Source organism: Xenopus tropicalis, chromosome 5 (genome assembly GCF_000004195.4).
Source record: "Xenopus tropicalis strain Nigerian chromosome 5, UCB_Xtro_10.0, whole genome shotgun sequence".
Classification (NCBI taxonomy): Eukaryota; Metazoa; Chordata; class Amphibia; order Anura; family Pipidae; genus Xenopus; species Xenopus tropicalis.
The window spans coordinates 13,355,185-13,368,359 of record NC_030681.2 but is presented as its reverse complement, the minus strand read 5'-3'; the positions used below and the strand labels follow the sequence as shown (position 1 = coordinate 13,368,359).

Here is a 13,175-nt window from a genome sequence, read left to right as displayed (position 1 = left end):
TATAGTAACAGTGGGGGATAATAGCCTCTGGGAAGGGACTGGGGCTGTGGGATAGCAGGTATAGTAGGGAGAGATGGTGCCTATAGTAGCAGTGGGATAATAGCCTCTGGGAAGGGACTGGGGCTGTGGGATAGCAGGTATAGTAGGGAGAGATGGTGCCTATAGTAGCAGTGGGGGGATAATAGCCTCTGGGAAGGGACTGGGGCTGTGGGATAGCAGGTATAGTAGGGAGGAGAGAAGGTGCCTATAGTAGCAGTGGGGGATAATAGCCTCTGGGAAGGGACTGGGGCTGTGGGTTAGCAGGTATAGTAGGGAGAGATGGTGCCTATAGTAACAGTGGGGGTATAATAGCCTTTGGGAAGGGACTGGGGCTGTGGGATAGCTGGTATAGTAGGGAGAGATGGTGCCTATAGTAGCAGTGGGGGGATAATAGCCTCTGGGAAGGGACTGGGGCTGTGGGATAGCAGGTATAGTAGGGAGAGATGGTGCCTATAGTAGCAGTGGGGGATAATAGCCTCTGGGAAGGGACTGGGGCTGTGGGATAGCAGGTATAGTAGGGAGAGATGGTGCCTATAGTAGCAGTGGGGGGATAATAGCCTCTGGGAAGGGACTGGGGCTGTGGGATAGCAGGTATAGTAGGGAGAGATGGTGCCTATAGTAGCAGTGGGGGATAATAGCCTCTGGGAAGGGACTGGGGCTGTGGGATAGCAGGTATAGTAGGGAGAGATGGTGCCTATAGTAGCAGTGGGGGGATAATAGCCTCTGGGAAGGGACTGGGGCTGTGGGATAGCATGTATAGTAGGGAGAGATGGTGCCTATAGTAGCAGTGGGGGGATAATAGCCTCTGGGAAGGGACTGGGGCTGTGGGATAGCAGGTATAGTAGGGAGAGATGGTGCCTATAGTAGCAGTGGGGGGATAATAGCCTCTGGGAAGGGACTGGGGCTGTGGGATAGCAGGTATAGTAGGGAGAGATGGTGCCTATAGTAGCAGTGGGATAATAGCCTCTGGGAAGGGACTGGGGCTGTGGGATAGCAGGTATACTAGACTTACTAGCCGGTGACTTTACTAAGCCCATTCTATAGTCGCCATCTGTCAGGGGCATGAATTACTGGCCGCACATTTGTGTATCTGAGCAGATTTCCAAAGAACAGGTGTGGTTCTCCCAGTCCATGAAGCCACATTAGACAGACAGCCAAAGCAATGGAATCAGAGCAGCTGGACGGAGGGGGAATTCTGTAACAAGCTTGTACCTAGATTGGCCCCTCAGCTGGAACCAGTGTTTATTTATATGGGTTCTATAAACAACTGGGGGTGGCGCTGGGCCAGGGGATTTCTTGTAAGAGATTTTCCACTCATGTTACTCAATATTTGACCTGAATCATAGGAAGATATTTTATTTTTGAATCAAAAGACTCAGCAGATATTACCTTAAACTAGCGACCAATGGAAATAAGCTGTGTTTATATAATACACAACAGCCATGAAGAGCCTGTAAAATATATTGCTATAAAGAATGTTTAATGATGTCATCAGAACTAGTGAGGTCATTTGTATTACTTTTGTGTCTTAGAGGAAATAATGAAGCTTCTATAGACACACACACACAGACACGCTTGTATATGAAATAATGTATCCACTATTTTAGCCTCCTATACCCTTCTATCCAAATGCCTGCTGTTATTCCCTACCTGCTATCCCACAGCCACAGTCAGGGGCGGACTGAGGGGTGCAGGGCCAACTGGGGCTTCTGCCTCAGGGACCCTGCACCCCCTAAATACCTGCTTTCCCACAGCCCCAGTCCCTTCCCAGAGGCTATTATCCCCCCCACTGCTACTATAGGCACCATCTCTCCCTACTATACCTGCTATCCCACAGCCCCAGTCCCTTCCCAGAGGCTATTATCCCCCCACTGCTACTATAGGCACCATCTCTCCCTACTATACCTGCTATCCCACAGCCCCAGTCCCTTCCCAGAGGCTATTATCCCCCCACTGCTACTATAGGCACCATCTCTCCCTACTATACCTGCTATCCCACAGCCCCAGTCCCTTCCCAGAGGCTATTATCCCCCCACTGCTACTATAGGCACCATCTCTCCCTACTATACCTGCTATCCCACAGCCCCAGTCCCTTCCCAGAGGCTATTATCCCCCCACTGCTACTATAGGCACCATCTCTCCCTACTATACCTGCTATCCCACAGCCCCAGTCCCTTCCCAGAGGCTATTATCCCCCCACTGCTACTATAGGCACCATCTCTCCCTACTATACCTGCTATCCCACAGCCCCAGTCCCTTCCCAGAGGCTATTATCCCCCCTGCTACTATAGGCACCATCTCTCCCTACTATACCTGCTATCCCACAGCCCCAGTCCCTTCCCAGAGGCTATTATCCCCCCACTGCTACTATAGGCACCATCTCTCCCTACTATACCTGCTATCCCACAGCCCCAGTCCCTTCCCAGAGGCTATTATCCCCCCACTGCTACTATAGGCACCATCTCTCCCTACTATACCTGCTATCCCACAGCCCCAGTCCCTTCCCAGAGGCTATTATCCCCCCACTGCTACTATAAGCACCATCTCTCCCTACTATACCTGCTATCCCACAGCCCCAGTCCCTTCCCAGAGGTTATTATCCCCCCACTGCTACTATAGGCACCATCTCTCCCTACTATACCTGCTATCCCACAGCCCCAGTCCCTTCCCAGAGGTTATTATCCCCCCACTGCTACTATAGGCACCATCTCTCCCTACTATACCTGCTATCCCACAGCCCCAGTCCCTTCCCAGAGGCTATTATCCCCCCACTGCTACTATAGGCACCATCTCTCCCTACTATACCTGCTATCCCACAGCCCCAGTCCCTTCCCAGAGGCTATTATCCCACTGCTACTATAGGCACCATCTCTCCCTACTATACCTGCTATCCCACAGCCCCAGTCCCTTCCCAGAGGCTATTATCCCCCCACTGCTACTATAGGCACCATCTCTCCCTACTATACCTGCTATCCCACAGCCCCAGTCCCTTCCCAGAGGCTATTATCCCACTGCTACTATAGGCACCATCTCTCCCTACTATACCTGCTATCCCACAGCCCCAGTCCCTTCCCAGAGGCTATTATCCCCCCACTGCTACTATAGGCACCATCTCTCCCTACTATACCTGCTATCCCACAGCCCCAGTCCCTTCCCAGAGGCTATTATCCCATACCTACTATAGGTACCATCTCACAGCTGATGTGCTGCCGGGCCAGTTGAGAGGTAAATATGGGGGTGCATTTCTGTACTTTCCCACTCTCTTTTGTTAGTACAGGCCCCAAGGGACTTGTTATCTTACGGCCCTTCAGCTTTTGTTAAAATGCAGCTGGCAGCCCCTCCTAACATCTTTCGCTCCTTTGATATAAAAAAATGACTGTGATAAACGATCGCAAATGAATCAAGAATTAAATAAAACAGCTTGCATTTATTATTAAGTTACACCTTTATATAAATAAGTAAGAACAGAAAAACAATAGATCACTTGTCATCTGGCACCTGTTTAGTATTCATATATCCCCATTAACATTGCCATATGTCAGTTGAACCCATAAAGCTTTGGCTTTTGTTTGAAGGAAAACCCCACCATCCCCTGTCGGATGTAGCTGTGAGTTGCAGTTCTACACCAGCAGAAGGCAAGCAGGCTGAGCATCTTTGCTTTTCATCCTTTATGATAATTGTGGTTCTTCCCTGCAATCCGCTCGTATCCCCCCCCCCACCTATGAGATGTCTCCTTGCAGCCCCCATGTGAGGTATCAGCACCCCTCCTCCCTCATTAGGGCAGGGTGGCATCAGTCAGCATGGCTCAGACAGGGAGGAGATGGGCTGGAAGTCTGTGCTGGATGCTACATGGGCTGGAACATTGAGTCTGTAGAGACCAGCGCTGAGACTGAAACACACTGAGATTGCTGAGCTGATCTGCCTCCTTCCCCTGTTACATAACTGCCCCCCCAACCCTGTACCTGCCTCTCCCCTGCCCCTCCCCATTGTGCCCCTTATTCCCTCTCATGTGGCCAAAGTAGACTTGTCCTTCTCATTGCCTCCCCCATTCACTCTTCCCTTATCCCTCTATTCTGAGCTGCACATTTCCCTTCTTTTACTTACCCTTTCCATCACTCCTCCCTTTTTTATTCCTCCTAAGGGGAGACTAACCCTGTGGATTATCACCATTATCTATTTTTAATATTAGACTTTTTTTTTTTTAAACAACCATTCGTTTATTCCTGAACTCAATAGCAGCCCCATCATCAAACAATGTCTTGCTGTCCAGGAAAGAAGCTGCACAGATCGTGGAAATGAGTAAGTACTGCATGTTTGCTGCCTGTTCCTGCTGGACTGTGCCAGGGGAATGCTGCTGCTGCTGCTGCTCCTCTCACCTCCGGAGTCGTGACAGGCAGTGCAGGGGATGGCAAGGGCTGCAGCCCCCCAGGCAAGTGGCTTCAATGTATCCATGTTGTTCCAAATGCAATATTAGGGCTATAGTTACGACTCCTATAGATTTATACTGTGCATTATTCAGCCCTATAGACAGCCAAGCATTTGGAGAATCCCCCTTGAATGCACAGAAGAGTTTGCAAATTATTACTTCCCCCCCATCTGTCATTTTATTATTCTGAAAGGAAATTGTGGGGGGAAATCAGGGGAGGTGACAATGGACAGGGATAAAGTGCAAATCCATAAATATTTCAGAGCATTAACCTCGGAATCTACAGGTTTGCTAACGGTTATTCGAGGGCAAAATGAGATCCAGTCGGGTCTGAAGTTGCATGAATAAGGGGGGGCCCTGACAGTGCAGGAAAGCGTGGGACCCAACCTTAGGGTCTGCAGGATTCTGGGAGTTGCTCTTATACTTATCAGTTGTATAACAATAACAATACAATATATCAGTATATACAGTAATACGGGATCCGTTATCCGGAAATCCATTATCCAGAGGGCTCTGAATTACAGGAAAGCAATCTCCCATAGAGTCCATTTTATTCAAATAATTTTATATAATTATTTCCTCTTACTTTGTAACAATAAAACAGTATCTTGTACTTGATCCCAACTAAGATATAATTACCCCTTATTGGGGGCAGAACAGCCCTATTGGGTTTATTTAATGGTTAAATGATTCCCTTTTCTCTGTAATAATAAAACAGTACCTGTACTTGATCCCAACTAAGATATAATTACCCCTTATTGGGGCAGAACAGTCCTATTGGGTTTATTTAATGGTTAAATGATTCCCTTTTCTCTGTAATAATAAAACAGTACCTGTACTTGATCCCAACTAAGATATAATTACCCCTTATTGGGGGCAGAACAGCCCTATTGTGTTTATTTCATGGTTAAATGATTCCCTTTTCTCTGTAATAATAAAACAGTACCTGTACTTGATCCCAACTAAGATATAATTACCCCTTATTGGGGCAGAACAGCCCTATTGGGTTTATTTCATGGTTAAATGATTCCCTTTTCTCTGTAATAATAAAACAGTACCTGTACTTGATCCCAACTAAGATATAATTACCCCTTATTGGGGCAGAACAGTCCTATTGGGTTTATTTAATGGTTAAATGATTCCCTTTTCTCTGTAATAATAAAACAGTACCTGTACTTGATCCCAACTAAGATATAATTACCCCTTATTGGGGGCAGAACAGCCCTATTGTGTTTATTTCATGGTTAAATGATTCCCTTTTCTCTGTAATAATAAAACAGTACCTGTACTTGATCCCAACTAAGATATAATTACCCCTTATTGGGGCAGAACAGCCCTATTGGGTTTATTTCATGGTTAAATGATTCCCTTTTCTCTGTAATAATAAAACAGTACCTGTACTTGATCCCAACTAAGATATAATTACCCCTTATTGGGGCAGAACAGCCCTATTGGGTTTATTTAATGGTTAAATGATTCCCTTTTCTCTGTAATAATAAAACAGTACCTGTACTTGATCCCAACTAAGATATAATTACCCCTTATTGGGGGCAGAACAGCCCTATTGGGTTTTTTTCATGGTTAAATGATTCCCTTTTACCGTAATAATAAAACAGTACCTGTACTTGAAATGATTTTTCAGGTATGGAGATCCAAATGAAGGAAAAATACACCAGGTCTCGAGCATTCTGGATAACAGGTCCTATACCTGCACTATGTATACATATATAAAGTCATCTAAGGATTGTTAATCAGTATAATGTGGCTGCAGGTTGGACATTGCCAATGTATATAGTAAAGACATATAAAGACAGTCTACAATATTCTTTATACTTTTAGCTATGCTTTGCCCCCTGAGGGGCTCTGGACAAATACCCTTTTGGCCCTTCCCCATTATCAGCACTAAGTCAAGTCGGAAACATTCTTAAGGCTTTACAGTCTTTGTTCATATATATATTAATTAATACTGACTTAAGCACCCTGTTCCATTGTATCCAATGGGTTTCCCCCGTGACAATGAGGCAGTATCCCCCCCCACGCGCTGTGTGTGTGAGCCCGGTACCCATCTGCAGCGCAATACAAAATGCTAAAATATGCATCTGCTTGTTAACAAAGTGACGGAGCGGAGAGTTGGGAATGGGAGGGAGGATGGGAATTATCCTACATTGATCCGTCCTGCTCTTTACTGATGAGTCTAGAGCCGGGGTATTTCTCCCCAAGCACCGCTTTAAATATAGGAAGAGGTTTAAGTGCAGCTTTAATCAAGGAAATCTTCAATGGAGAAAACACCAGAATTTTTGCAGTCCGCACAATGTGCATTGATGGCTCCCATCGGCACAAAGCCGTATTAATGAGCAGCTTCCGAGGTGTGAAATGCAACTTTGTGGAAAGCTGGGAGTTTTAGTGGAGAGGACGGGTGCTGGGTGGGTACTGCAGCTTTATACTGAATTGAAAGTATGGGTGATATTCAGAAATAACATTAAAGGCATAGTTTCCCTTGAAATTAACTTCAATATGACGTAAATAGTAGTGATGGGCGAAACATGTTTCGCCAGGCATGGATTTGAGGCAAATTTCCCGCGATTCACCATTGCCGGATTGTTTCGCGAAACGGATAAATCATTTAACCAGCGGAAAAATTTGGCGTGCGACAAAATAATAGCCGCGTGACAAAATAATAGCCGCAGGCCAAAAAAGAATAGCCACGCAAGGAAAGAATAGCCGCGGGTGACAAAAGAATAGCCGCGGGTGACAAAAGAATAGCCGCGGGTGACAAAAGAATAGCCGCGGGGGACAAAAGAATAGTCGTGGGCGCCAATTTTTTTGACGTGCAATATTTTCGCCGTTTCGTGAATTTTCCGCTGGCAAAGTTCTGCAATTTTTCATCAAAGCGGGACAGACTCGCTCATCACTAGTAAACAGTGATAACTTGCAACTGGATTTTATTTTGTATTATGTGTTTCAGTTATTCTGCTTGTTGTTGAGCAGCTCTCCAGTTTGACATTTCAGCAGCTAGCTGGTTGCTAGGGTCTTGTTTACCTTAGCAACCAGGCAGTGGTGTGAACGAGAGACTGGAATATGATTAGACAAGGGACTAAACAGAACAAGAAGGAATAAAAAGTAACAATAAAAATACAACTGTGGGCTCAAAAGGCAAAAGTTCTGTTTAGCTGGTGGGGTCAGTGACGAAAAGCAGGAAAGATGTAGAGAAAGAAGTATGGCCAGCTTTAGTCTTGTAGCAATATGTGCTCCCAATTCCCCCCAACTGGCATGAAGACCTGTGAGAAGAATTTATGTACAAATATTCATTGAAGACAAACGTGCCACATAATAACTTACATTTAAGTTAAAACCAGTTTGCACTAGTCCTCTCTCTGCATTACTATTCATGTGTGCAGCCATGTTGCAACGTGCCTTCCTCGGCATGCCCTCCATCCTGAAACTTTGCCAACCTGGGTGCTGTGCGCTAATGTGTATCGGCAGTACCAACAGGCCTATTGTTACAGAATAAAATAAAAGGGGTGGTTCACCTTCCGAATGGGGGTCTCTGACCCCGGCAGCCAAAAACATTTGCTCTGATGTCATATTGCTCATGCCATGTCATACTCATGACATAATAATGGTGGGGCTGGTCACATGTATTCCATAAGTCAGGGATCCCCAACCAGGGGATCGTGAGCAACATGTTGCTCCCCAACCCCTTGGATGTTGCTCTCCGTGTCCCCAAACCAGGTAGTTATTTTTGAATTCCTGACTTGGGGGCAAGTTTTGGTTGAATAAAAACAAGATTTCCTACCAAATAAAGCCCCTGTAAGCTGATAGGGTGCATAGAGGCCCCTAATAGCCAATCTTAGCCCTTATTTGGCACCTCCATGAACTTTTATGGTGCTTGTGTTGCTCCCCAAGCCTATTATCCAGAATGTTTGGGTTTTCCAGATTTCTGTAATTTGGATTTTTGTACCTTTCGTAATGTGCGTATTTTTTTGCAACTTTTTCGTTAATTTGCGAGACTTTTTCATACTTTGCGACAAAAAACATGACAAGTTGTGCGACAAAATCGTATTTGTAGTGCCCAGTACGAAAGTTTCGCATTCATTCAAGCTTCATTATCGTGACTTTCCTTGGGCCAGGTTGGAGCTGCAGAGTGCCATTGAGCCCTATGGGAGACTTTCCTTGGGCCGGGTTGGAGCTGCAGAGTGCCATTGAGCCCTATGGGAGACTTTCCTTGGGCCGGGTTGGAGCTGCAGAGTGCCATTGAGCCCTATGGGAGACTTTCCTTGGGCCGGGTTGGAGCTGCAGAGTGCCATTGAGCCCTATGGGAGACTTTCCTTGGGCCGGGTTGGAGCTGCAGAGTGCCATTGAGCCCTATGGGAGACTTTCCTTGGGCCGGGTTGGGGCTGCAGAGTGCCATTGAGCCCTATTGGAGACTTTCCTTGGGCCGGGTTGGAGCTGCAGAGTGCCATTGAGCCCTATGGGAGACTTTCCTTGGGCCGGGTTGGAGCTGCAGAGTGCCATTGAGCCCTATGGGAGACTTTCCTTGGGCCGGGTTGGAGCTGCAGAGTGCCATTGAGCCCTATGGGAGACTTTCCTTGGGCCGGGTTGGAGCTGCAGAGTGCCATTGAGCCCTATGGGAGACTTTCCTTGGGCCGGGTTGGAGCTGCAGAGTGCCATTGAGCCCTATGGGAAGCTTCCAAAATCATGCACTGAAGGTTTCAAAGTTGGAAAGGTTTTCCCGCCGTTTACGATTGAATACAAAAATTGTGACTTTCGGATCGACCATACGATATTATCGTGACTAATACGATTTTTTCGTAAACATTTTCATGACATTTCCGATCATCAGAGATTATCCTATCTAATCCGAATTTTACACATTTAGGGATTCGAATCAGTCCCTTAGTCTACTGAAAAATTATTTAACCATTAAATAAACCCAATAGGGCTGTTCTGCCCCCAATAAGGGGTAATTATATCTTAGTTGGGATCAAGTACAGGTACTGTTTTATTATTACAGAGAAAAGGGAATCATTTAACCATTAAATAAACCCAATAGGGCTGTTCTGCCCCCAATAAGGGGTAATTATATCTTAGTTGGGATCAAGTACAGGTACTGTTTTATTATTACAGAGAAAAGGGAATCATTTAACCATGAAATAAACCCAATAGGGCTGTTCTGCCCCAATAAGGGGTAATTATATCTTAGTTGGGATCAAGTACAGGTACTGTTTTATTATTACAGAGAAAAGGGAATCATTTAAGCATTAAATAAACCCAATAGGATTATTTTGATCCAATAAGGATTAATTATATCTTAGTACGAGGTAATTCAATTATTTGATTAAAATGGGGTCTATGGGAGATGGCCTTCCTGTAATCCGAGACTTTCTGGATAATGTATCCTATACCTGTATTTAAAAGAAGCAGAAAATGCCATAACTGCAGTCTGCCTGTATCCATCTTAATCTGTAACTTGGCTTTCATAGCTACAGTTTGCACCTTAAATTGGCAAATTGGGCAAAAAAATTCTCTCTCTCTCTGTCGGTAAGTTATACAGAACAGAACACTGGAGCCCGAATATCTCCCTTTTTTACTATTTATAATTTTGAGAACTCATTTGCAATATATGTATAGTGATGCACAGATAGAGCCCCACATAAGGGCCCCACCGAGCCCATATATTGAGAATGCTGTTGGTTTTCTGCATGGAGTTCCTACAGATCATTTATGATTCATTTTGTAGTTCAACTGAGTCGTGATGTTATCATCTGTCTAGCAGCAGGTGTACCTGAAGTAGCAATTCAGAATTTTATAGAAGAACCATTAGGAACATGCCTTCCAATTTGGGCATCTGGTGGGCAGATACGGTGTCCCTTAATAAGGCGCTCGGAGAAGAGAAGACTTCACGCCGGGTCACAGCTGGGTGACGCTATGGGTTAAGCGGAGACATTATAAAGTCCCATTGATGCTTATTAAGTTAGCACTGAATTCCCCCCTCTGTAATAGAATTTCACTACTGTGACAACACTGCTTTCATCAGCTATTGTTGTGTGGGAAATAGATGGCAGAATAATCCAAAGCGGGGTAATTACACTTGCCCTGGGACAGGTTTTCGAGATTCAGATCACTTGGTCAGCATAAACCCGATGAATGAATCCAGAAGATGTTAAATAATTAGGCTCCTGGGTATCACCAGAGATGCAAGAGGATTCTTTTGAACATTTTGAACATCTTGGCAGCTGTGTATGAAGCGACTGTGATTTGGAGATGAACTGTAGAAGAGTATTGTTGCCCTGTAGCATCTTGGTTTGATTGGGCACTATCTGCCCAAGTGTACCCCGAGTGTGTGTCCATTCTGTATCTGAGTAGGCTTCCCATGGCTGATCTGGGTTCCTCCCACAGTCCAAAGACATACTGGTTAATCAATTAGTTGATAATGAAAATAACCCTAGTGTGTGTTTGTGATAGGGAAATTAGACTAATGATGCTAGATAGAAAATGAGTAAAATCTGCAGCTTAATGACCACCATAGCTTTTAATAAAACTCACTAGGGGTCATTTATACTGTATATACCCCCAACAGATGTAGTGCAAAAATGTTCCCCTTGGTGTTTATTCACACTTCCAACCAGGATCTGCCTAATTGTGCCACATAAAGATCTGCTGTGGGGTTCAGTGCAGAGCATTGGCAGGCAAAAGTCCTTACCCCTTGCCCCAGTGCAGGCTCTAAGTACGGGGTCCCATTGAGCCGGACAGTGCTGCTGAATGCAGTTAGAGCTGTATTCATGGGCATAATAAAGGTATCTTTGCTCCATTTTGGAGATAACCATGGCTATCCCCTAAGTGCAGGGAAGGGTGCAAAGTGCCAGAAAACATGGTGAGTTTCACCCATTTTTTGCACTTTGTACCCTGCCCTGAACGTACCAAATGGCCCCTACTGTGTTAAACCTCTCTAATTACCAAATCTCACCATTCTACTCCATTTTCCCTCGGTCACAAAGAGGTCTTCCAGAATCAAGAGGCAGAGATGTGACTGACATATCTGCTTACTAGGAGGGATTGCTCCACACTGAACACTCCATCTTTACACTCAATAAGAGAGAGTAGAATAACAGTCTGTCCCTTTTTTGTATTAACAAGAAATGTGTGTTGGAAACAGATGTCTTGATTTCAGAGCCAGAAGATTCCATTGTGTGCTGTTGTATTGCTTCTTAACATGGTGCAGTTGATAAACAACATGGATGTATAAAGCCTATATGGAACAATAGTTGACAAATGACACCAAGAATCTTTTAAAATTAGCCTGAAAAGACAAAAGAGAGGTATCCCCAGAACTCGTGTGTACCCCAACAATAGTTTGATAGCCACTACCCTATTCTCAAATCTATCTCAGCTTGGAATAAATCCAAATGTTCTGTATATAGACAATAAAATGATCAGAACAAAATGCCTGCAGGCAAAGTACCATATGAATTAATTACAGTTTCTGCTTATGGAACGAGATCTTAGTGAACAAGATTCACATTCATGCCGGCCAAATGTTTACCCTTCAAAATAAATGGAAGAGAACACACAGGGAAACGTCAGGTTAGAAAGCAGGAAAATACCATTTGTCAAGAGAAAAACAAGTTGTTGTGGAGGAAAGGATAATTGGAGAAGCTTGTATCCTTCATGTACCTTTCCAGGAATCGCTTCCATCCATCACTCTAAGCACATTGCCTGGTTGGGAATATTGCAACACCGAGAATAAGTCTAACTAGAGATCCGCACTCGTTGGGTCTAAAAAAGATTTATGTCCATTGGATTCAAAGTGCGTTAAGTATCCATTATGTTCAAAGACGAGGCAAACAAAAACATATCTCCTTGTATAAGTGGCCTAAATGGGTAGGTAAGAATGTATCTATCCACATCCACAACTACTAAATAGGGCAGTTTAGCCTTGGTGGGGAATGAATTTCATCTCAGTCTATGGCCATTGTATGTGCCCATAGGGAAAGTCCCAGATCTTTGCTTCTATGTGGTCACCCTATTGTTGTACATGTGGAAATATTAAGAGTAGAGTGTACTATTATTTTCTTCTTGCTTTGAAGACACAAAGACAGTAATCAAAGCAAGGGGGAAATAATACTTTACTGAATTATTGCAAGGTGATTGCTACGACAATGGTTTGATATATCTGTAACCTTTTCATCAACTATGAGCAGTTTGGCCTAATGTTGGACTACAAAGGAGGACTGAAGTCTAAAAGCCAATGTCTTTGCAAGTATGAGAGTATTCCTTACTCTACATTAGAGTTCTGTAGTGGGTACCCTGCGGGTTGTAGGTAGGATTTTCGGATTTGGTTATAGATGCTGGTCTGCGGGTCACAGGTTGGATTGTGGATCATATCTATATTTCTTATCTTATACTGTATTATCTATATTTGCTCCTTTAAACATTTTTTAAACTTTTTTTCCACCCCTGTCCACTTCTGAAGATGTCACTTCCAGTTTGCAGAACAGCACTTCCTGTTTAATGGTGGTCAGCAGGTCATGGATCAGGTTGCAGATAAGGCCGTTGTGGGTTGGGAGTGGGTCCAAGCAGGTTAAAAAAAAGCTATGGGTCGGGTTTCAAAAATTGGTTCCATAAAGGACACTATTCTATGTCATAAGCTTCCATTACTGCCCACGGCCAACCCACAACCTTCCAGATCACCTTTCTTGGCCTTCCTCCT

At 44.6% G+C, this 13,175-nt stretch overlaps 1 protein-coding gene across 1 annotated transcript in view; it reads left to right on the top strand.

The window, feature by feature from the left end:
• The first annotated feature begins 3,857 nt into the window (after positions 1–3,857).
• Positions 3,858–13,175, top strand: part of kcnk2 (potassium channel, two pore domain subfamily K, member 2) — a 72,307-nt gene continuing 62,989 nt past the window's right edge. The window contains exon 1 of the mRNA XM_031902880.1: positions 3,858–4,338. Coding sequence (XP_031758740.1) covers positions 4,335–4,338 — 4 coding nt within the window. The 5' untranslated portion in view covers positions 3,858–4,334. The remainder of the gene's footprint in view (positions 4,339–13,175) is intronic.